The sequence below is a fragment of the Gadus morhua genome, chromosome 20, assembly GCF_902167405.1.
Source record: "Gadus morhua chromosome 20, gadMor3.0, whole genome shotgun sequence".
Classification (NCBI taxonomy): domain Eukaryota; kingdom Metazoa; phylum Chordata; class Actinopteri; order Gadiformes; family Gadidae; genus Gadus; species Gadus morhua.
The window spans coordinates 16262243-16287005 of NC_044067.1; the positions used below are offsets into that span (position 1 = coordinate 16262243).

At 47.6% G+C, this 24763-nt stretch overlaps 1 protein-coding gene across 4 annotated transcripts in view; it reads right to left on the minus strand.

Annotated features, from left to right (window-relative positions):
- Positions 1-178: 178 nt before the first annotated feature.
- Positions 179-24763, minus strand: part of hdac4 (histone deacetylase 4) — a 111747-nt gene continuing 87162 nt past the window's right edge. For all 4 annotated transcript variants that reach the window (XM_030342869.1, XM_030342870.1, XM_030342868.1 and 1 more), the window contains 7 exons: positions 23982-24101; positions 23413-23510; positions 16178-16296; positions 14545-14678; positions 5637-5721; positions 4736-4877; positions 179-4241 (listed from right to left, as the gene is read on the minus strand). In XM_030342869.1, the coding sequence (XP_030198729.1) occupies positions 4187-4241; positions 4736-4877; positions 5637-5721; positions 14545-14678; positions 16178-16296; positions 23413-23510; positions 23982-24101 (753 nt within the window). In that variant the 3' untranslated portion in view covers positions 179-4186. The remainder of the gene's footprint in view (positions 4242-4735; positions 4878-5636; positions 5722-14544; positions 14679-16177; positions 16297-23412; positions 23511-23981; positions 24102-24763) is intronic.

A 24763-nucleotide genomic window follows, 5' to 3' on the forward strand; every position in this document is an offset into this window, starting at 1 on the left:
TTCGACACCTTTTCAACAACCAGAATGACAATGGCCAATGCTGATATTTAAAGGGTCCAGGAAATGTTGTAATGTATACCAGCTCATGTTCTCTGATGTTTGTTGGGGCCAAAACAGACTTCCCCCTGGGAACATTGTCCACCGATGTGCCTTCTATTTATCAAGCAAGGTGTGTGTGTGTGTGTGTGTGTGTGTGTGTGTGTGTGTGTGTGTGTGTGTGTGTAAAAGCAAGTGAATAGTTGGTGGACAGCGAGGAATGTACAAAAAAAGGATGATATTGTAAATGACAATTAGTCTAAACCAAAGTGAAATGTTCTATAACTAAGGAAAAAGCACTTATAATGGTCCCCATTCCAAGGGCTTATATAAAGAATATCATTAACATAATGTTTCAAAAGATTGATTTAGTGCTACTGCTTGGGAATATACTCAATGCTTCCACCAACATAGTCCTCCACCTCTTAGAAGTGTGCATCGTTAAGCCAAGTAAAGAAATGAGCCATGAGGCCATATTGTCCGGGGGAAATTGTCATCTGCTGAAGCCGTTTGGGGGAGACAGGAGAGAGAAAAGGGGGAGACAAGTGAGAGGGGTGATTCAGGCTAACGTTGTGGTGGGAATGCCACCGTCAGTTACGGTGTTCTGAAAGCTACGTCTTCTGGGTAACATTTCTTCTGAACGGAGTTGTTAGTTTTTTGTCTTGGGGCTCGGATGATATCGGCATTCAAGGACTGTTCAGGTTGTTCGACGGCTAGGTGGTTTGTCTAGCTGACCTTAGCTAGTCGTCTTAACGGGGTACCGTTACTATTAACTGGTTATCTTAACTAGTCATTAGTTACCATACCTGGTTCCAAGTTACCTTTAGTCGTCATCTTAAATGGATCATAGTTACCTTAACTGGCTTCCTTGACTAAACCCTATTGATAAGAAACCATATCTCTTTACTAGTTACCATAACTAGTTCTAATTGAAGGGCCGAGCCACGCCCCCGAAGGCGTGAGTGTGATATAATAAACTATACATTTAGAGCACCGATGAGTAGAATAAACCAACGAACGTTTGGTCGCCAATAAAAAGGTCAGACTCTGTTCTGCGGTCATTGGTGCTCCTGGCTGATCACAGTGATACAATCAGAGGTACGGGGGCAGCGGATAGCCACGTGTCCATCCGTCTTTTGATCTTCCTCTTTGGAGAAGGTTTTAGGATAAGCGTGTGAATTATTAAGATTGTACAAAAATAAATCATGAATATGCAAATGTTACCGATTGATTCATCAATAGACATTCAAATATTGGTAATTTAGGAAAGGTATATTTTGAACAAAAGGGTGCACAGAACCCAGCGTGAAGATATGCGAGTTGACATCTTAAATAAAGAGGAGAGGGATGAATTAAACAGAAAAAGAAAAGCCATTTTTCCGGAGAACAATGTAATGTAACAGTGATTGCACAGTATGTTGTAGTGTGTGAGTGTCGTAGGCAATGTAACTCGGAACAGTATGAGAACTACCATGGGATGAACACAACTCAAAGCCAGTCGTTGTTACTGACACAAGGGAACACAAGACCAATGGGATGCTATATTGCTCAGCGGTGAGCCAATCGTAGCAAGTGACAGTAAGTGGTGCTTTCATTAATACCCTCGAGAGGGCAACAAATTTGCCCAATGAAAATATAAACCTTGCAATACTAATTTCAAAAACAAGTTCATAATATTTCATTTTTATATATATATAATATAATATGCATATTTTTCATATATAAATCTACTATGAACAGACAGTATAGTAAATACACAATTATTATAATCATTGTACAAAGTAGTATTTGCATTCCCAAAGCGTCCCCATAAACCCTGGAGCTCAAAAAACAGCAAGGAAAATGTCCTCGCCAACCAGAATCCAAACCCTTTTTCGGTTTTGAAACATGTAAACTGTACAACAAACAACGTAACAGAGAGGAAAGGAGGAAAAGACAGGTGGGGGCGAAAAAGTGCTGTATACAAAATAAAAAAATGGTTAAAAGGTACAACACAAAAAAACGACAACATATCAATAATAGTCACTTGACTGCACTTAAAAAAAACGAAACAGATACAGCAACGGAACCACCAAGGAAACAGCTGGCAAATTTCGGGGGGCTGGGGGGTGGGGGAGGGGGAGAGAAGTCATGGAAAAGATATCCTCCTGACCTCCTGTCAGAACCCCGCCCCTGCGTCGAGAAACAAGGCTTCAATGCAAAAGGAGAGTTTTAAACAAAACAACCGTGGAAGAAGGTAGCTGCCCAGAGGGAAAGACAATGTGAGCTGGGTGACGGGTAGTTGGTCTGGTGGTCCTGGGTGTTCTCAATCAAGCTACGTCAAGATGCGTGCCTTGCATTGCTTCTATCGTTGTAAATGTTCAAAACTGTCAAACTGTCAAACGCCTGTAGGCTGTGGCTGACGAAGCTCCCCACTGCCCCTCCTCTCCCAGATCGGTGGGGGTCGTACTGTCGGGCTGTCATTGGCGCTGCATACAGTAGCGCTAGCCGAGATGATGTACATCATGCACCATCTCTTAGATCATTTCTGGTGGCCAGAGATAGATGAAAGTTATGAACAAGACAAACTCTCCACACAGACGCATGTCCGCCAACCTTACTGTGCTGTCAGAATAATAAGTGTGTGATTTGACTTTGTAGGTCTGGCTCCCGGTCGTGTCACACACCCGTCCCCACACACACACGCACTCACCCACAAGTATATGAGCGCACATGTTCTCACTCCCTCCCACCTGGTCGGTAGCTCAGGACAGGGGGAGAGCAGATGCGTTTCACTAGTGTCACAGGGGGTCGGGTACTGAAGCGCGGAGCGACTCAGACACAGTTAAAACCCACCGTCTCCTGTCTGGCGTCTGAAAACACTGCACTGTCCTCAACGTTGGAAATATTTTGTGGGGAGGAGCTTGCTCCTCTGTCAGTGATGTGCTGATGTTTATTTGTCGGTGGACACGCTTAATGCACCAATTCTGGTTGTCAATGTGACCTCCTGTGATTAATAAAGGGTGATAGTACATCATGCTTCGTCTTGTGACGTTATTGGAATGCAGTGCATGCTTGTTATGTCATCCATTCAGAAATCCTATCTGGAAAATCAGGCTTGTCTGGAGAATACTAAATAAACCTCCCAGCACAGCCAAGCCACGCTTTAACTAGATCGGTCAACAACTACCTTCCAAAAAGCAGGTAAAAGTGGTACGATGAAAAAATAAGGGTTTAATTACAGGGTGGACAGGCTGTGTGAAAAGCATTATGGGTAAACATGCCAGTCGTCCAGTCTCTATGCCAACAGCATGCAGGCTTGGAAAGTTTTGCCGCCCGAGTAAAAAATAGTAAAGGATAAGGATGAGAAGAGGCCTTGTTCCCAAACCTGTCTTTAAGGCAAAATGTCTTGAAGTTCAGTTCATTGTGAAATATCCACCAGGTTCGAAAAAAAGGCACAATTTTGCAGTCATTTACCGTCAGTCGGAACAGAGCCAAGAATCACCGTTCGAATCGACCACCTCCATTCCACTTCCTACCGAATCATCCAGCGGACTTCGGGCAGAAATGTATTCCACACTCGCATTTCCTCCATCTCCAACTGTGCTCCGCGGGTCACGGCATCAAGCTACGGTCCCCGGATCAAGGATACATCCACGCTCAGAAATAAAAAAAAGGAGAAGAGGTGAGGCGATAGAGGCGAGGGAGACCGAGAACCTCAACCTAGAGCAAAGATGGCCGTCTTGTAATCCGTGCCTCATTCAGACGGCGTCGGTTTAAAGTCCTAAAGTACTGGCATTCGAGGCACGACAGCGCACGATGGCTCGGTTTTCCAACCTTGAGTTCCTCGTCTTGAGACGGCCTGGTAGCAGCGGCTCAGAGACTCAGGCCCTCCGTTAAAGATGACAACGCAACACAACGTGGGCCGAGCATCCAACCCCCTGTGCACAACCGAACACCAGTGTTCTGTTTCAGCCCCCCAAAGCCCCCGTTTCTTCTATGAAACGGAGACCCGGCCCCCCCATTCCGCGCTAGGACCCCCGCCACATTGAGATAGCAATAGGTGAGACACCTGGCAGGGGGGTGGGGGTGGTGGGGGGGGGAGGGCGGGGTTTAAACTGAAACAGTGGTTTAGATTGGATGAGAACAATGTCCGAGAGGCAGGCTTGGCTTATGAGTGGTTGAACGCCGGGTCCACTTCCTCCTCCATCGGCTCCTCCTCAGTCCTGGGAGAATGACATTAAATCAAAGCAAAGATATTAGGTATTGTCCATCTAAAAAGTACACAGGAACCAAATAATAATCAAAAGGTAGGATTGTGTCCACATTTGTACTTAAACAAAAGGGCATGACAAAAATCAAACGTCACAAAGGGGGAAAAAACGAAGCGGCAGAGAGAGAGAGAGAGAGAGAGAGAGAGAGAGAGAGAGAGAGAGAGAGAGAGAGAGAGAGAGAGAGAGAGAGAGAGAGAGAGAGAGAGAGAGAGAGAGAGAGAGAGAGAGAGAGAGAGAGAGAGAGAGAGAGAGAGAGAGAGAGAGAGAGAGAGAGAGAGAGAGAGAGAGAGAGAGAGAGAGAGAGAGAGAGAGAGAGAGAGAGAGAGAGAGAGAGAGAGAGAGAGAGAGAGAGAGAGAGAGAGAGAGAGAGAGAGAGAGAGAGAGAGAGAGACCGGGAACAAGAGAGAGAGACAGAGAGAGAGCGAAGGACATTTGAAGACACAGACCTTTTGCTGATGTGCTTGTTGGCGACAGACAGTGACGCCATGGCGGTGACCGTCTCGGTCTCTTCGCTCTCAGAGCGGAGCACCTCGCTCAGGGAGTAGCCCAGCTTCGACGCAGACCGCTGCAGAGAGCGCCAGTACTTGCCTTCACACAGGAAACAGGAAATGATCAGATGAGTCTCCTTAAATAGACACTTTAACGTTTGAGCCATCAAACCAAGTGGGCCAACCACAAGAATGTTAATTCATATAGTTAATAACAATATTAACATTGTTTAAAAGTACTCCCAATACCAAAAATATAGTACTCATTTATGAATTACATTTATAAAGCACAACTCAATGTATTTCGCTTAAGGGTCAAATCGATTCCTTCCGGTGTTTATTCCAGCCCTAATATCATGTTTTCCTTGGAAATGTTTTTTCTCACAAAGTCATGAATGAATTCACCCAGCTGGAAACAAATGAGCAGAGGAGAGCATCTGCCCGACCGAATCCTAAACAAACCAGTCTGACACTGTGGAGCATTGCCTGGAAAATGAGTGTGGAAAATGTGTGTGGATCTCTGTTCGGTCTAATGTTCACCCTCAATGGTCTCAAGCCTTTCTGAATGGGAGTTTGGGAATGCACATAACTCAAATGTCTTTGGGCTGTATTAGAATTAAAACAAAACAAACGATATAGACGATATATGGAGAAGTAGAAATAATAGAAAATAAGTGACGTGTCAGATGAAGACGTGTACAGATGCAATAAATGTGTTGTGAGAGTGGTAAACTGGATCAGGTCTAGAGTGGACCGGTGGGGGCCTGGTTGAGGTCTAAAGTCGACTGGTTGACTGGTTCAGGTCTACAGGTCTAGGGGGGACCGGTGCACCGGTTCAGGTCTAGAGGGGACCACTCACCCTGGATCTCCAGGACATTCTCCATGGACTGGACAGCGTTGGCGTTGGGTCTCTGCTGCACCACCTCGTCTGGTAGTGGGTCCAGCTTTGGAGAAAGAGGGCAAAACATCATAAAGAATCAGTCCATCCATCCATTGATCAATGGACACATTTCTCCATCCAGCCATCCATTTACACATCTATAGTCATCCATCTATCCATTGTATCCATTCATCTTTACCCCTCCATTCATCCATCCATCCTCTTTAACCCACAGAGGACTTAAGCCTATGCGAGCCTGCCTTGACCCTAAGGCAGGAAAGCACCTCAAACACACAATGCATGCTTTGTACTCTCCCCAAGTCTGAAGACATAAACACTCGTGTAAACACGTGGCTGTATAAACACTAGCTGTAAACTTGGGTTCACACACAAACACACACACTCCAGCTTCATCCCACATTTCCCACTCGATCCCGACCCAGTTCCTTGTCCTCTTGGCTCCCTGCACCCCATTCTTCACCCACCATCTCCTCTCTCCTCCCCAGTCCCTTCCCCTCTCCTCTTCCCTACCCCCCTACCCCCCCCCGCCACCCCCCCAACCCCCCCCAACCGTCCTCTCCAATGCAAACCCTAATCACAGCCTCGCTGGGATGATCCACAGGGCTAATAACCAGGGAGGGGAGGACGAGCCAGGAGAGAAAACAATCTGGACTGGGGAGAGGGAGAGGGGGAGGGAGGGCAGGAGAGAAAGAGAGAGGAAAGGGGAGCGGGGGGGGGGGGGGGGGGGGGGGGGAGAAGAAGACAGAAAGAGAAAGAGAGAGAGGGAGAGAAAGAGAGGCACGGAGAGATGGGTGGAGGAGAGAGGGGGGAGAAGAGAGGGGGGAGGAGGAGAGACGGGGGGGGGGGTGGGGGGAGCACAGGAGAAGGACAGACCTGAATTTCTCATCTAATTAAAACAAATAGAAGGTGGGAGAGGCATGCTGGGCTGGGGGAGAAGGCTGAGGGATACTTTAATCCTGCTGTGGCACGACACGCTGCATCATGCACACACACACACACACAAGCTGACACGCAAACACGCTGAATGCGCACGCTCACGCCCTCAATTCAGTGTTTGAGTTGTACTTTCTGTACTTTGCAGTGACTTATTACCTAAAACATAGCGAAAGCCCCGATATAGCATAAGCTAGCGGTTACTCTGCCTTTGTGTGAACAAGGAGGAAACCAACAGCCAGAAACACAAGGGCCAATGTGACACAGACAGAGGAGATAACTGACATAAGATAATATGGACTTTGTTGATCCCAGACAGGAAATGAGTGAAGAAAATAGCAGGATAAACTATACCACAGAGACGTCAGGAACTGAAAGAAACGATCTTCATTTTCATGCCTTATCTATTACTTTATTCATGGCAAAAATGGGTTTAATACCTATATATTATTATTATTATTATTATTATTATTATTATAATAAAAAATATTATTTAATTAAGCACCTCTTAACTAACACACCCTTGACTGAAAACCTGCCACCTCAAAATTCAGAGTCCATCTCAGGCCAACAGGGTGCCATCAGTTACATTGACCTAAACCAAGCAGCCAGCCAAATCCTTAGCCTCACCCCAGCCTCAGCCAGGCAGGCAGCCAGGCCCGGCCCGGATTGTCCCCAGGGTCCCTGGGAGCCCCGCCCCCAGAGCAGGGTTGGATGAGGGAGTCTGTCGGTCTGATTGACAGCCGGGCCTCACGCTCATAAACTTTAATGGCTCTTGTCAGCAAACTCCAGGGACCCCGCCTGGCAGGTACAAGCGCTGCACGTACACACGGTCACACATTCACACAAACGTGTACATCCTCATGCACGCAAGCATGTGCAAACACACACACACACACACACGCACCCACACACAATTCCTTCCTTCACCGCACACAGTCTGTTTATTTTATTTCTTTGCTGTATGCGCGTGTGTGCGTGCGTGTGTGTGTGTGGGTGTGTGGAGCTCCACATCTCTACGGTGCAGGACTGCTGAGTGCTCTTTTGTTCCAGACAGCTCTCTGTCACTGCACCCACCGAAGCCTGGGAAAAAAGTGTTTCTTTCGCGTGTGGCAGAGGCTTCAAACGCACACGCGCAGCAGCCACCGGCGGCCAACATAACCACGACGGCGTGGAAAGCCCTGAGCACGGGTGTGAGGAAGAGGAGGGTTCCACCGGCAAAACATTCTGAGAGGGAGGCCGAAAGCAAAACAGCGGAAAGGGAGAAGGAATTTCACTTGTCGAGGAAAGTCGACAAGGCGTCCATTGTTGACTGTTGACTGCGCTCTCGCCTACGCACACGGCCGAGGGACCCAGAACGCTTGATTATGTTATGCTAACTGAACCAGCTAACCGCGGCTATTGTGCGGATCAAGAGACCATTTTCTGGATGGGATGGAGGAGAGGTTCTCCTTGTAAGGTTTTCTCCTTGTAAGTGGTGGTAGTCCTGGTAGGTGGGTAGGGGTAGTGGTGGTGATGGTGGTGGTGCTGGTAGAGGAGGTGGGTGGTGGTAGGTGGTGATGGAGGTGGTTAGTGATGGTGGTGATGGTGAAGATGGTGGAGTGGTAGTGATGACGGTGCTGGAGTTGGGAGGTAGTAGTGGTGGTGTAGGAGTTTGGGGGTGGTGGTGGTGGTGTTGGAGTTGGGGGGTGGTGGTGGTGGTGGTGAAGATGGAGCTAGGGGATGGTAGTGATGACGGTGCTGGAGTGGGGGGGTAGTAGTAGTGGTGGTGATGGTGGTGCAGTCGGGGGGGTAATAGGGGTGGTGATGGAGGTGGAGTTGGGGGGGTAGTAGTGGTGGTGGAGTAGGGGTGGAAGTGATGACGGTGGTGGAGTGGGGGGTAGTAGTGGTGCTGATGGAGGTGGTTGGTGGTAGGTGGTGTTAGTGGTGGTGGTGGTGAAGGTAGGTGGCGTTAGTGGTGGTGGGTGGTGGAGGTAGGTGGTGTTAGTGGTGGTGGGTGGTGAAGGTAGGTGGTGTTAGTGGTGGTGGGTGGTGAAGGTAGGTGGTGTTAGCGGTGGTGGGTGGTGGAGGTAGGTGGTGTTAGCGGTGGTGGGTGGTGGAGGTAGGTGGTGTTAGCGGTGGTGGGTGGTGGAGGTAGGTGGTGTTAGCGGTGGTGGGTGGTGGAGGTAGGTGGTGTTAGCGGTGGTGGGTGGTGCTGTAGGGATAAAGCCAGTCCAGAGGCGGGGGGGGGGGAAGCAGAGCGTGGCGACTGTAGCTGCAGAGTAAACACACCTAATAACCTCATTGACAGATGGCAACAATTAGCATATTAGCCCGTTGTTTATCGAATCATTTCGGCTTGGAAAAACATCTGCTAGCACGCATTCATCAATTAGTCTTTGGTTCAGAGTTGACTGGCGTTGCCGGAGCATCATTCATGAGCTGTTTAACGGGAGAGGCTCTGAGATTACGTACGGCTGAGCTGGGGGGGAGCGCGCGAAAGCCTGTAAAGTCCATTCACAAACTTTTATCCCCCTTTCCCCGCCGTTAATCTGAGCCGCCTTCAAAGGCAACCCGAGGCTCATTATAGCCGAGCTCATCTCGCCCTGCCAATAAAAGCACAGGGATATATTTCTCACACTGAGGCCAGCCGTAAAACGCTGGATAGCCCGGTCTGGGGGTCGGGCGGGAGGGTAGTGGTCCCGTAAAGACACGTAGGGGATGCTTTGGCCAGGGATTAGAGACCGATTCATTCCACCAAGCTCCAAGGTCTGGTTGTGCGGTTAACGCTGACGTAATAAACGGTTAGTCTGAAGAGCTGATGTTTCCACTATTGACATTTGATCAATCCAGCCGGAACAACTGACCTTCGAGGTTTATCCTGTCTTGATTAGCGTGACAAAAACAAAGTGGGCTTTCTTATACAAAAGTCGGTGTGTACTTTGAGACCCAGTGACTGTGGACCTCAAGCTTTTCCCCTATGACCAGCTCCCCTGAGCAGGAGGACATGCACACCGATTAATATGTTGGCACGTGTGCAGAAACCACCATCTGAAGGGAGGGCAGCACCTGCTGGAGGCTGGCCCTCATAGGTCCGGTCCCGTGTTGTGGTGGGTTCTAGAAAGTTCCAGAAGGTTCCAGACAAAACGAACTCTCGGGCCATTGGAAGCTACATCAACAAAGGGCCAGCTGACCAACGCACCCAGCTGTGTTCCCGTGCTCATCTTCGTCCTCCACACTAACTTTCTGATATTAATATCGCACCGTGCAGACGTCCAAACCCACAAAAAAACAACAAAGAACACCCACCCATCTCGTTTCCCTGCATACCAACAAAAAGAAACGCTCCCAGACAAAAAGGGTTTTTCCACGAGTGTGCATTCCAACTCCATTACGGAGACCTTCATCGGGATTAGGATAAATGCGCTTGCATTCGGCCAGTGATCCAGTCCACTCTCCATTTAAATCCAACAATCAGGAAAACCAAGCCAAATTCTCTCTCTTCAATATGAGCTATAAGAGCAGCCACAAACACACCTCTCCATGTCTGATCTGTCAACAAACGCCAAAGGTCATCAGAGCTGCCTTCAAAAAAGATCTACCACACGCTTCTCGCCAAAGGAACCAAAGAAAGGAACCATCCCAAGTTGTGAGAACGAAGAGGGTTCTTCTTTGCCAATCAGCAGTGTCAACATTTGGCCTGCTTACCACTTAATCACAGTCAATGGCTATTAATGAGCCATTCTGTACAGCACCGGCATCACCACCCTCGCAGTCTTTTATTAAGCCCTCCAGAATGAAACGGACTTAAGCAGAAGATCCAATCTGCTTAAGTCAACTATAGTTGGAACTATGTCGAAAAGATAATTCATAATTTGCCATTTACTATTTAGTTAAAGTGAATTCAGATGCAGGTCTTTAAGGAGCAGGTTAAGGCATTTAGCTCAAGGAAGCCCACAGGTAGTTTGGGGGTGGAGTTCAGTCGCTTCTCTGAGTAGAACACACTAAACACTATACTATCCCGCTTTAACTATCCTCCCAAATCGTAACGGTCCCCAATAAAACTTCATCAGGGAAAACGTTTGCCCCAAACACAAACACCTAAACACCTTCCAACACTTTAGTGTTCGTTGAACCCGTTTCCTCAGATGTGATTACAGCTCCCTCCGCAACAATAAGAGTCCTCCCTCCTCTTTGACTTCAAGCGATTCCTTCATTTCCTTTGATTATTCGATCCCCGGGCCTGTGCGTGACCCCGTCCCCAGCCCGGCGTGAGAGTAACCACTCTCAGATGTGGGCCGGCGACCCACTCCCCGGGTGCTGGCCTGTGGGAGCAGAGTACCCCGGGTCAGGGGAGAGGGTCTCCGTCTTGCACCTCCTACCTGCTTCTATAATTCCCAGCTCCCTGTGGCACTCTGCCACTGACCCCTTCCAGATTCCTGCTGGAGCCGGAGCTGGGACTCTGCAGGCGCTGGAAACCTGAGAGCCAGAGCCCCTCTGTACCCCCCCCCCCAACCCCACCACCACCTCTCCACCCAACCTCTAAGCTACCCTGTGACTTTACCTCACCCTGCTTCCTGTGTGGGGCTCCGTCCCCCTGCATGGCGGAAAAACAAACCGCAACTCCTTTTTTCTTCCTTTTAGTTTTTGTTCACACTCAATGCATTCCCGTCCGAGGGGCTATTCAATGGGGTTCTGTGTCTTTGTGGACGTGACAGGGCAAACTAACAGGAAAAATTGGAGTGCAGGCACGTTGGAATCGAACATGGATCTCTGACAAGGCCTATTGCCTACATGAGTAACGAACTTGCAGGTTCAGCCCCCTGAGACAGCCGATGAATTTGTTGTTTTCTATATTGTTTATAGTAAGAACTAGTCCACTTAGCAGGTAATGTTGACGTCTGCATATTAAGGCCCATGGATTGGGACATGGTCCTAAATGACCCGTACTAGCTAGGAAACAAAGCTGCCATGATGCTTCGTGGTTTAGCTTGACGAAATACGTCAGATTACAGCTTTTGAGGGAAGCTTAGAGCCACGACACACAACACGTTCTCACATAGAACGGGATATGACCTCATCCCTCCTTCACGCCGCAGTCCTTTCAGCGGCTGCCTGGGACTCCTCATCCCCTCTGTGTCAACACAATGTCCTGGTGGACGTTGCGCCGCAGAGCCGCGCGTTGCCACGGCGGTCATTACCGCTCGTCCTTGAGTCACTCATAGGTGGGCTCCGAGCAGGTAAACAGACTCAGGGGGATGGATTAGCCAAGTCAGAGTTCCTGTGTTTCCTCTCCAAGGCAAACAGCCCCATTACAGCTCAGGGATGTTTGCTAGCTTGGCGGGTTCCCTGACATGTTTTGCCACCCGGCATCCCAGCGTCGTACTGCAGCGTCTCATGACAGACCTCTAACACCGTTTAGGACCTCGAGATCGAGGTTCAATCCAAACCAGAAGATAAACTCCTTCCCAATAACCTTATGGTCCTGGGACTTTTATGGTCGATAATCCCATGCCATTAGCACCCATTCCCAATATAAGCAAGGCCTGGTTATGGAGAGTTTCCATTACTGGTTTATTTCACTGGTTATCGGTACGGTGCACACATGCGCCATGGACGGACAGAAATCGAAAAGCAGATTGTTCTTTGGCGTGGGAAGTGAATGCTCGTGCTCTGCAGCGCTACATGTTTTTTATGAACATTGTTATTTTAGTTAATTACGCCAAGTCGGAAAACCCCTCTTCCTCTTAAATTGCTTCGCTAATCAGATCCGTCCACCCACTGTCCTCTCCCCCTGTCCGAATGTCAAAACATTTCCAAACAGATGTCAGCATTTTCTTCTCTAATGTTCTGTGCACTCGTATAACAAAAGATTTTTTAACAGGTTTTTCTTTTTAATGTTGTTCTTGGATCGGCCGAGTCGTCACGGCAACTAACCTTTATGACTGCGATCTGCCATTGTTGTTGTGTTTGTTTTGCACCTCATCCAAGACCCACATGAACCTGGGCCACACTTGGTTGGTTTTACGATGCCATCGATGTTTTTTTACGAGCAGGTTTGTCTCGAAGATGGTTGAAACAACAGATCAGGCAGGGCAACCAAGGTAACCTTTCAGCGTTTTTGGGGTAATTATCGTAAGAACTTAATTATTATTAGAAAAAGCATATCTGAACGTAGCTGAATATTTCTCCATTGTGGCTTATTATCAAGTTATATTATTATTTTATATATATGATATTCTATTCTATAAATAATATCATTATTTTCTATTATGTCCCAACAATCCTGAGTTCATATGTATGGTATTTAAAAGTTAATCAAGAGCTCTTTAGGCTTTTTAAAAAAAGCATAAAATCCCATTTATGCATCATCAAATCAAAAACACAGACTTAAAACCTATCACTCTCGGGGCATGCGACACAAACACTGTGTCCTCACAACACAGTAACCTTCCAGTAATAGACTGTGGTGGACGGTCACAGTGAGCCCAACATTTAAACTAAACTAAGTACCCATATTAAATCATTATTACCACGTTAAAGGCTCCCTACTGCAGCGAGAAACGGTATGAGCAGGTTATCCCTGGCTAATTACGACGAACACTGAAAGGGTGTGCTTGTGGCTAGGTCTGCAGCAACACTTACAGCGGCCACTTTAGGACTAACATATAAACACTGCGTTCAGCGTATTATGGCCTATGGGGCTGGATATTCGATCATTATTTGCGCACCTCTTTTTAGCTACTGACCAATGGAGTTTGGTGGCGTTGAGGTTAGGCATGGGTGCCAACTTAACCGCCATATTGCATTCACATCCTTCTGAGTATGAATAAAATAAAGATCAAGTCAAAAGTAGAGAAATAACTTTATTTTCATCGTCATCTCAACGATTCATCAAAATCGAAACTCATTGAACATCCAAAGAGCTGGCTAGCGGTTTTAGTGCTACTTGGAAATGGAAGTAGCTTAATAAGACTTAGAGCAATGATATGCACATGAAGAAATATATGTAGACTGGGAGTAAAGGATGGAATTATTGTCTGAGCATGGTAAGTCTTTGTACGTTGCCAATGGGACAAGATGGCGTCTCAACCTTCCACGGACTAACGCATCAAACCCAGGAACGCACTCACTATACCGCTTTAAACTATGAACTAACTTTTAAATCCCTAACCCTCCTCTTTCTCTCAATTCATTTTGTCGTTGCCCAGTCCTTGAAGTACATTAGTCCTCTAACAAATAAAGTATTGCGTTATCGCGGAGCAGTAATCTGGAGGGTGGGGGAGCTAGCGGCGGAGATGCCTTCCAAGAAAGCACTCCGCCATCCATTAGCCAGGAGAACAGAGTGGGCGACTTGGAGTGCCACTGATGCTGCCGTTGGGACACACACACACACACACACACACACACACACACACACACACACACACACACACACACACACACACACACTTGCTGGGATGATCGAGTACAGAATAGAGAAGGATTGCTCTCCCTCATGTTATCATCTCTCCACAACAGAGCCGGAACAGCTCCCTCCATCCATCTCTACCGGGTCCCGGGTCGGACCAATGACAACCCTGTGTCTAATATGAGGCGGGTTTAATACGATGGCTGTGCAGAGGATTGTCCTATGGGAGTGCCGTTGAGGAATTGTCATCAACAACCAACATGGCTGCCGCTGATTGGACACACGTTGTGCTACTCTGATTGGTTGAAGGTCTATTCAACTGCGACAAGAAGATTTGGGTCTCCGTTGATAGGCTACCCATCCAACAAACTGACCAACCAACCATCCAACTCTCCATCCTCCTTTACTCCTACGAAAACCACTATCCATCCATCCATCCATCCATCCTCCTTTAGTTCCACTAACCCACTATCAATCCATCCAACCCTCCATTCCATCCAGCCCTCCGTCCTTCCTTCTCAGCCCCCCCATCTCGTCTCTTACCTCGTTGCCGAGCAGCGCGGAGACGCAGGCCTCGGAGGCGTCACAGATGGCGGTGAGGTCGTGACCCCCCTCCAGCGCCAGCACCACCCTCCCCCCAGCCAGGCCCATCAGCTGCCGGGTCAGGTAGCCGAAGCCTGCACAAACAGGAAGTGACATCACTGAGACACGGGCCAATAGAAAAGGGAAAGGGAAAGCCAGAGACAGAGCTTATTCTTTTAGGCCCCTAAACACTTGGATGTTGACCAAAGGAAAGGGAAGGAGGGAGAGAGTTTAGAGTGCATATAACAAAGGATTATTGAATCATATGATCAATAGAGACAGAGAGACCGAGGGAGAGTGAGCGAGAAACAACATCAGAGATTTGCTGGGTTGAAATCTAGCCACAATATAAGGCAGGTTTGATACAATAAATGTGGCTTTCGCTGTGCAATTTACTTTGATCTCTCTCCCTCTATACCCCTCTTCCAGGAAGATTAGGAATGTGTGTGTAGTATGTAGTTTTAGTACGAACGAAGTAATGGCAAGATTTGTGTTTTGCAATGAATACCAGTCTGGCCTTGGCTAGGGAGCCATTGATTCACACATATGGGCGAGGCCTTACATTGTTAAAAAAAAACTTGAGGCAATCAGATTAAATAACTAGGTGACATTCTTGCTCTCTTAGTTTTTGCCGAATCCGGTTGGAAGTAAAACCAAACCATATTCTCATCCGAGAAACACCTTCCCTGCATATTTCTGTTCATCTTTTCACACCGTTACTCTGTCTTTTTCGTCAAAACAAGGAAAACTACACTTTCCTCAGGCACTGCTATTGAACTTGCTTGTGTGTCAGGAACTGAACCCCCCCTGCCCTGATTGGTCCTGTCATTTAAAACGTTTTGGCAGAGGCATTACACCAGTGAGAGAAGGAGAATGTGAACTTATGGATCAGGATGGTCTCACTAGGCTACTGTTGATCATCTCTCCCTAAGACCCATGGAAACCTTTATAGGGATCCATGATGATTCAGATTAGGGCTGAAACACTTCGATTAATCTTTTGAACGAAAATCGATCAAAACCAATTTGATAATCGATTATTAATTTAAGTATTAAATCAAGTACAAATGAACAAACAGTTGCTACACAATGTTGCAGTTCAATAAGATTATTTGGTTCATGGGTCATTATAAAAGGGAATCATTTTGTATTCCTTGGCTGCTTGTCAGATAAAGCAAGCACATTTAAGACATCCCTTTGGCCTTTGTTTACATTATATAGACTAAATGATTAATGGGAAAAATAAACAAGGCTTATCAAAACAAATCCTATCAAAACATTGACCCTCCTTCAGAATGTGAGAGAAGTATGAAGTAATAAGAGGGAGTAACAGGATAAGACTTTAAACGAAACTTTCGCTCATCTCATCCCAAAATAAACCATTAACAACGTCAACACGCACCCCGGTCCGCATACATGTTGTTATCCATCCAGTGACCCCCCCATGACCCGGGTCACATGCCGTCATCCCGGTCTCCTTACCCTCTTATTTCTGCTCGGTTAAACCCCCGCGGGGAATCTCATCGCGACAAGGCGCTTTCTAATTACGGCGTGCGATTACAGACGGGCCCGGTGGGTGTGAAGCAAGGGCTTACATTTGGCGGTGAGTCTGTAACCTCCCAGCGGAGGAGCGTGGCCCTCCACCGCGTCGAAGCCCGAGGACACCAGCACCACGTCGGGGGCAAACTCATTGGCGATGGGCATCACCACCGTCCTGGAGGATCACAACAACAACATGGCGTCTTCATACAGTATATGCCATCAATAATACTCAATATGATGTATTGGTCGACGATTTCATCCAACTTTACAACAGTTAACAACACCCTTCAATGTTTCATCAACTAGATTCACAAAAAGGTTTAACTTGATGAGTCTTTTGGAATGATGGGAGGTTAAAGTAGACAAACTTATTGATGGTAGGAGGGAAACCAAGAGTGCTTGAATATACCTATTATTTGGTTTTTCATTTTCATGGCAACTTTAACTGAATATATGCCTGTATTTATCACTGTGGGTATGAGTGTGTGTTTGTGTTTGTGTGCATGTACAGCTGTGTGTTTGTGTGTGCGTGCACGTATGTTTGTGTGCGTGTGTTTCTGCAAGGAGGGTGGGACGCAGGATGTTTATTTTAACGCATCGGTCGATGAAGGAAGAGGTTTTTTGCAATGTGTCACCAACACGTCTGATAACGAGCTGCTGGAGCGGTTTGGAGTTTCCAACGCTGACTCATTCTGTGGTCCCCTGCATTTACACACATACAAGACTTCATAGTGCCTACAGAGCAGTAAGGTGTTCACTACATAAAGCTGCTTAAATACAACTCCTTGCCAGGATCTGTCATGACAGAAAACATACACTGTATAATAATAGCAACACTTCCTGGATGGCACTCGGGTATCTGAGCAAGCCTCAGTGTTTCGGTTAAGGGTGATGGAGTACCTCAGGGTACCGTTGCCGGCCCCCTGTACTTTGCCGACCTCAGGGGTACACCAGTGGTGTACGAGGCTGTGCGCAGGCAGCATGCCCTGAATCCCAAAGACCTCTGTTTTCCCCATCTCAAGCTTACCACCAAATTATGACTCTCCACTGGCCACCCCTCCACCAACCACAACCCCACACACACACGCATACGTGTACAGCTGTTTGAGGGAGAGGCTGGAGGTAGTACAAGAGGACAGCCAGGATGCTACGGCTAGAGGGTGCGTCACTGACTGTGCATCAGTATGATTTGGCAATGAGTCAGGATGAAACATCATGAAGAGGATTACCGATGGTAATAAAAAGAAAAAAAACAAGAGAGATGAGAAAAACTTGATGAAGTAATGACAGAAACAAACAATTGAAATAGTACATTTTAGAGAGACAATTGATGTACACGTTATGAGTGAGGAGTGATTACCAAGTATAACCTTCAAAGATGTTCCTCACAGAATCTCTGGAATTCAGTATATTATACTATTGAGTGGTTAGGATCCCCCGATATTTATGGCCCTACGCCAGTGACACAGGATTCATATTTTGTGTGTCTTCCTTCTTTCTCTAGCTTTCTTATATCTGTATAAACATAAACAAACCCAAACATTCTCAGGGACGGATTCGGAGTTTCAATGAAAGGCTCTCGCAGACAGCTACGATATTAAAAGGAGAAATACACAGACCGCATCGAGTCAAAAGTGTGCGGTTTTCAGCTGCACACACACACACACACACACACACACACACACACACACACACACACACACACACACACACACACACACACACACACACACACACACACACACACACACACACACACACACACAGCCTTGGGCCATTAACATTGAAACCATAAAAGACCCCACAGCAAAAGAAGTAGCCCACAGGCACTCCTGCGGCCCACCACAGCCTGCTGAGAAGGCCCCGGGACGCCAAGCCTTCTCGAAGAACCACATGTTCCCCACACTCTTCTAGAACAGAAGGACCATAGCTTCTCGACACTCTTCTAGAACATAAGAACCACATCTTCTCCACACTCCTCTAGAACCGAAGAACCACGTGTTCTCCACACTCTTCTACAACAGAAGAACCACATCTTCTCCACACTATTCTACAACAGAAGAACCACATCTTATCCAAACTCTTCTAGAACAGAAGAACCACATGTTCTCCACACTCTTCTAGAACAGAAGATCAGGTGTATTCCATGCTCTTCTAGAACAGAAATATCAACATGTTCTACACACACTTCTAGATCAGAAGGGCCACATTCCCTGCAGAGACTCTCCTCTCTCCTCAACATCTCGTCTAGACTTATGGAAGACAAGCTGTAGAAGATAATAACCACAAGTCCTTCCTAGACTCTTCTAGAGGAAAAGATAAAAAAAACAAAAAAAAAAAAACAGAGGGATCACATGTTCACATCTCATATTCTGTTGTAGTATACCTCTAGTATCTTCCTGGTCCTACAGTCCCAGTACAGGTCCCCCACAAAGCCCCAAATCGTGGGGAAAACATCTGACATGTGACCGAATCGAAAGATTTCAGTGATCAGTTAGCTTGGAGCAATGCGACCAAAGCAGCGTTTTTAAAGGCGTGTAATTGTGCATGAATCAGAGGCCGCGTATGCACGGATGGAAAAAGTATTTTTTTGTTAATGAAGGGTCTTGGGGGAGTTTACGACCACACAGTCGCTGCAGGACATCCTGAACACGTACCCCACTTTATCGACCAGTTTTTCCTGTGAAAGATCCCCACTGGAGGTGTTGGCATTCAGAGTTTGTCCGCTTGTGTTTGGTTTCCTAGTAACAGGTGTGTTTGTATAAAACATGAAGGTCACCGATTATAGCACTTGTGTGCTTTCATTTAAGTGCGGGTTGTGTTGGTTTTCTGTGAATGCGGACCAGTCACCTTAATAGCGTGAATTAATTATTTTTACACGTTTCGAGCACAAGCTTGTTGGCGGTCAACCATCTTGCCTCCAGAACAGAAACGTATCTTCATCCTTATTTATAACCTGGATAAATTAATCATTAATAATATCAGACACAGAATTAAGCTTTAATCCGCTTCATTGGCCAAGCATGCAGAAACATATGGAATTTCCTCCGGTTTCTGTGCTCTTAACAGTTTACTTGGACAGACAAGAACGACAAGCTAAATGAATATCAAAATGAAGTCCTATGCTTGTGTAACCATCCCATGTCCATGCAGCTCAACCTGTGTACCTCATGCACGAGAACCATCCTAAGGTACAAACAGGTAACAGTGCACGCCGAGCATGTGCATACAAAACTAAAGCTGCCGTTTCTCCCTTCAATTCCTGGGGATTTAACATGTGGTAAGAGGAAGGGCTGCAAGACACTTTGAATCAATAATCGATAGCTATGATCAACCATCAATAACTCACTTCATCCAAATGGTAATATGGACGATACGTCAAACCGAAATCAAAAGGAAAGGAACCTGTGGTGAAGGTTTGCAAAAACCAGTAAACAAAGGGTTAACTCTTCTAGAGCTGAGGCTTTCCCTCTCCGTTCACAAAACACTAGAGGAGGGCAAGAGAGAGAGCGAGCCAAAGAGAGAAAAACACACACACACACATGCACACACACTTCAAAGCCCTGTCATCTGGCCATGAGGAGAGCTGGTTTGAGTTAAATTTAATTCTCCCTCTCTCTCTTCTTTCCAAGTTCATGGCAAAGGAGGGGGGAGAGGGGAGGGGGGTGAGAGTGTGAGAGAGCGACACGGACACAGAGTGGGGAGAGAGAGAGAGTGTGAGAGAGCGACACAGACACAGAGTGGGGAGAGAGAGAGTGTGAGAGAGCGACACAGACACAGAGTGGGGAGAGAGAGAGTGTGAGAGAGCGACACAGACACAGAGTGGGGAGAGAGAGAGTGTGAGAGAGCGACACAGACACAGAGTGGGGAGAGAGAGAGTGTGAGAGAGCGACACAGACACAGAGTGGGGAGAGAGAGAGTGTGAGAGAGCGACAGACACAGAGTGGGGAGAGAGAGAGTGTGAGAGAGCGACACAGACACAGAGTGGGGAGAGAGAGAGTGTGAGAGAGCGACACAGACACAGAGTGGGGAGAGAGAGTGTGAGAGAGCGACACAGACACAGAGTGGGGAGAGAGAGAGTGTGAGAGAGCGACACAGACACAGAGTGGGGAGAGAGAGAGTGTGAGAGAGCGACACAGACACAGAGTGGGGAGAGAGAGAGTGAGAGAGCGACACAGACACAGAGTGGGGAGAGAGAGAGTGAGAGAGCGACACAGACACAGACTGGGGAGAGAGAGTGAGTGAGAGCGAGGGACACGATGCTTCTGGTTTTCATTAGGGCAAATTTTCTTATCTTTTTTCTCTGTGCTTTCTAGAGAATCACGCCTGATTCCCTGTGGATGCAACGTGGCGCAGAGGATGTGGAGAGAGGGGGGTGAGAGAGACGGAAAGGGGGAGAGGGAGAGGGAGAAGAAGAGGAGAGAGAGGGTGAAATGGAGATGGAGAAAGACGTCGGAGAAGACATGCACTTGTGTGTCATGTTATGCTCTCATATTTTTAGCCATTCCAGTGAGGGTGAGGATGATCTGTGTGATTGTGTGCAGCTTTTTTTCTGTGCCTGCACCCAACTTGTAAGCATGACTATCACAGGTGCCCGTCTATTGAGTGTGTGTCTGTATAAGAGCGCTGTATAATTCTATGCACTTTAATTCAACTGGTCCTAGCAACAGTGGGTCAAGATTAAGATAAGATGCATCGTATTGGAGGATATCACATCTCATGAGTAGAACAACAATAAAACATGTTTTGTCCAAATGTAGTGGATGCCAATTATAGTGCATGTTTTGTGCGCACACACACACACACACACACACACACACACACACACAGACACACACACACACACACACACACACACACACACACACACACACACACACACACACACACACACACACACACACACACACACTACTTTGGGGTTGGGATTAGCGGGCCTATTTCCTGAGCCAATAACCCTCGGCCTCTCATTTGCCTGTCTGTTGGATCAAGCGTTGAGTTACTATACTCAGCCAGTCAAACAGACACAAACATCCCCGCAGATTAAAGGATGGACCTTCGAACCGAAGGCAGAAGCAACAGACGGAACCGCCACCACCTCAGCCCATACGCAAGAAGAACAGTGTTTATCTAAACATGTTGACTTGGATTCAGATATTGTGATACGCGTTTAGCTTAAAATCCTGGCTACAAACAAAACTACAGTTCTGGACGGTAGGCCGGAAAAGCTCGTAATATCAGTGCATAGACAAATAGATAAATAAGCATTTAAATAAAATAATTCCACACTGGGGGCCCTGATAAAAACATGTTTGGGCCAGTGAGCTAGCCAGCTCCAAGTAAGACATACCAAATTCAATGTATAGTTTAGAATAGTAGGATGTGTATGTCTGTGCCACAAGTGCACATCAGAGAGAAATAACGGTCTGAAGGTGGGGTATGCTGACAGAGTGAGGGACAGGAAGAGGACAGGAAGACACTGGAAAAGGATTACGAAGGAGAGAGATAGGGGAAAAGAGAGCGCAAGAGAGGGAGATAGAAAGGGTGACAGAGAGGGTGAGATGAAGGAGACAGGGAGAAAGAAAGTGAGAGGTTGAGAGAGAGAGACAGGTAAAGAGAGAGAGAGACAGACGGAGAGACAGACCAGGGCAAAGAGAGGCCTGGGGTGCATTAGCCAGGCAGGGTGTGTGTTCGCTGGCTCGCGTGCGGACCGCGGGTTAACATGCGATGTCCTGAGGATTCATAGCGTCTGGAGCAGGCAGACTGGACGGACGGACGGACGGACATACATCACCACCATCTTCAAAGGGCTACTTTTCAGACGATGACGTGCACACGAGTGTGTGTGAGTGTGTGTGTCAGCTGATATATGTGCACATCAGCACCGTGTCTGTTTTACTGGGCTGTGGCTGACATGCACTGACCTCAGCGATACGCCCGTCCGCCTCACAACCTTTTACGGCCTTTGACTCCCAGATTTCAAAAAGGTATGAATATTTTTGTGACCCCGACTTCTTACATCGTTGTGAATCTGCATTGTTTTCCTATCAACATGTGCCCTGTAATAGCAAAGTCCCAGTTACCTTACGCACATCGCACCACACCGGGTTATGAGTAGTAGGCTGTGCTTATGGCTATGAATGGCAGTTATTCTGTTTGTATGACCTTTATGAGACCCTTCAAAACTGTTTACAATCTTTTCTTGATCAAGAGAAGCACCATAGATTATCTTTAGCTCATGAGTCAGCAATGTCCCTCTAACCCATCTGCCTGCCTGGCGAACTGACCCCAGTTTTGGGAAACACTGGGTTAGCCTGTGAAAACGCGTTAGCTCAAGTAAGCCTGCGCTAGCTACAGGTGTGCATACAGCATTGTGTGCAGGATATAAATAGCCCTTGGGCCAGCAGCAGGATGACTAACAGAACCCAGACCTGGCACCAGGATGAGCTAACCAGGCCCAGCTGGCCCCGCTAGTCTACTGTACTGCTGCAAATCACCACCATGCTGGCTAACGCTAGGCAGATACATGGGGAATACATCACACTTCGCACATCACAGTGAGCACTTGCTCTTTGAATTCCTTCTTTATAGCACTGCTGGAGCTATGAGACGCTCTACTGCTAACATTTAGCCACGCTCCCATATAGAAGATAGATGTTACCGCACGATGCATCATGGCGGTGTGATTTTCAATGTCACCGTGGTAACCTGGTGATGAACAATCAGTCACCGGTTGTCATCAACCACTCTTTTGCATTTTTGAGAGGGCGATGACGTCGTAGAGGGAAGTGCTTAGGGAGACAAAATGGGTGGGGGGGGGGGGGGGGATACATGCAGGAGGGAGACTAGTAGGATGGAGGTAGGGAGAGAGAAAGGAATGGGAGGAAGGGTTGGAGAGAGGTAGGAGGGAGAGGTGGGGAGACAGTTAGTAGCGAGGTAATGGAAAGAGAGCTAGGAGGGTGACGAGAAGGAGAGGAGGGAGAGACAGGTAGAAGAGGGGCAGGGGGGAGACGAGAGAGAGAGTAGGGGGAGACGGATAGAAGAGAGAGGTAGAGGAAGGCGAGACGGAGAGTTGGGGGAGACAGGTAGAAGAGGGGTAATGGAGACAGGTAGGGGTGAGACGGGTAGCAAGGGAGAGGTAGAGGGGAGAAAGGTAGGTGGGAGGTAGGGGGAAAAACAGGTAGGGGGGGTATGGGAAGAAAGAAGGGGGGAGACAGTTTGAGGGAGAGAGGAGGGAGAGACAGGCAGGAGGGAGGTAGGGGAGAGACCGGTAGGGGAGGGGTCTTACCTGAAGGCAGCCAGGTAGTCGGCGTCGCCCATGGGAGGCTCCAGTCCTCCAGTGAACGCCATGTTGACGTTGAAGCCAACCCCTGCTCCTGTGCCCACCTACAACACACACACACACACACACACACACACAATATAACCATCAATATGACATGTGATCCCATACATTCTCCCATACATTATTACACATGCATCAGGTGCACTTCGACTCAAAATAGTAGGAAAATAAGGTCCAGGTTGAAAAATGGCAGTTTTCCATTTACTACCAGAGACGGGTAGCTGAAGGTTCTCCGGGCCTGCTGGCAAGCTCTCTGTATCTAACTCCATCAGAGAAGATTCCCAGTGAAGGCTGCCAGTTAAACAAAAACTCAAATCTCATTTGTCAAGACTTTTTTCTGTTTCCTTCCATGTGTGAGTGTGCGTGCATGCCTGAGTGCATGTGTATGCGTGCATAGAGTTGGCTTCTCGATCATCTTGGGTTTGGTTGGAGAGTTTAACCGTTTTTGATTCTCTCAAGATCTTCCCAACATTGAGACAGACAGACAGACAGACTTCCCTTCCCGCCCTCACCTCATCTGGCGCCCCGCTGCCAGGGAAGAAGTTGCCGTCGTCGTAGCGATGGAGGGACAGATAGAGGACGTTGGGGTCGCTGTAGAATGCCTGCTGAGTACCGTTACCATGGTGAACGTCCTACACAGGAGAGGCAAGGGTTAAAATCGGAAAGGACCGTCCCTGAATGAGTCCACATCGGACGCGCGGGGTTGGGCTGCCTTTGCTGGCCGCCTTGGGGCCTAAGGTGATGTCAAGTGGGTCGCTGTGGCTTCCGCAGAGGAAACTCCGTACCTCGGGCCAAGCTGACAACACAAACACTGATTTACCCGTGCGGCGAGGGGAACGCGAGCTCATAATGCCGACGGTCCAACAAGTGACCGTATCGTTCATCAGCTCTGGAGGAGCGCTCTGTAATTACCTCTCGGGTCAGTCCTTTACGAGACGTTCACTGTAAACAGCATGATGCGTGTTTCACGCCAGGCAGTGAGGGAAAATGGAAAGATAACTCAATCAAGAGCGTAACCCCTACTGACAGCAGAACGACAGCAGAGCACAGATTTGAGAACGCTCAATGATGGAAAACAGACGGCTGTAGACGGTTACGCTAGCTGTTTTAGAGTTCACAGAGAGCAGAGTTGTATGTAACACAAGTTTAAATATAAGGGAAGGGCTACACAGTTCATTTTGAATGATTCAACCACCCTGGTCAGATCCTAATCCGGCCCACGGTATCTGTATCCCAAGAATTTGGACAAACAACAGCCCAGAAAAAGGTCGCCGAGGGCCCGCGGGTTATATTG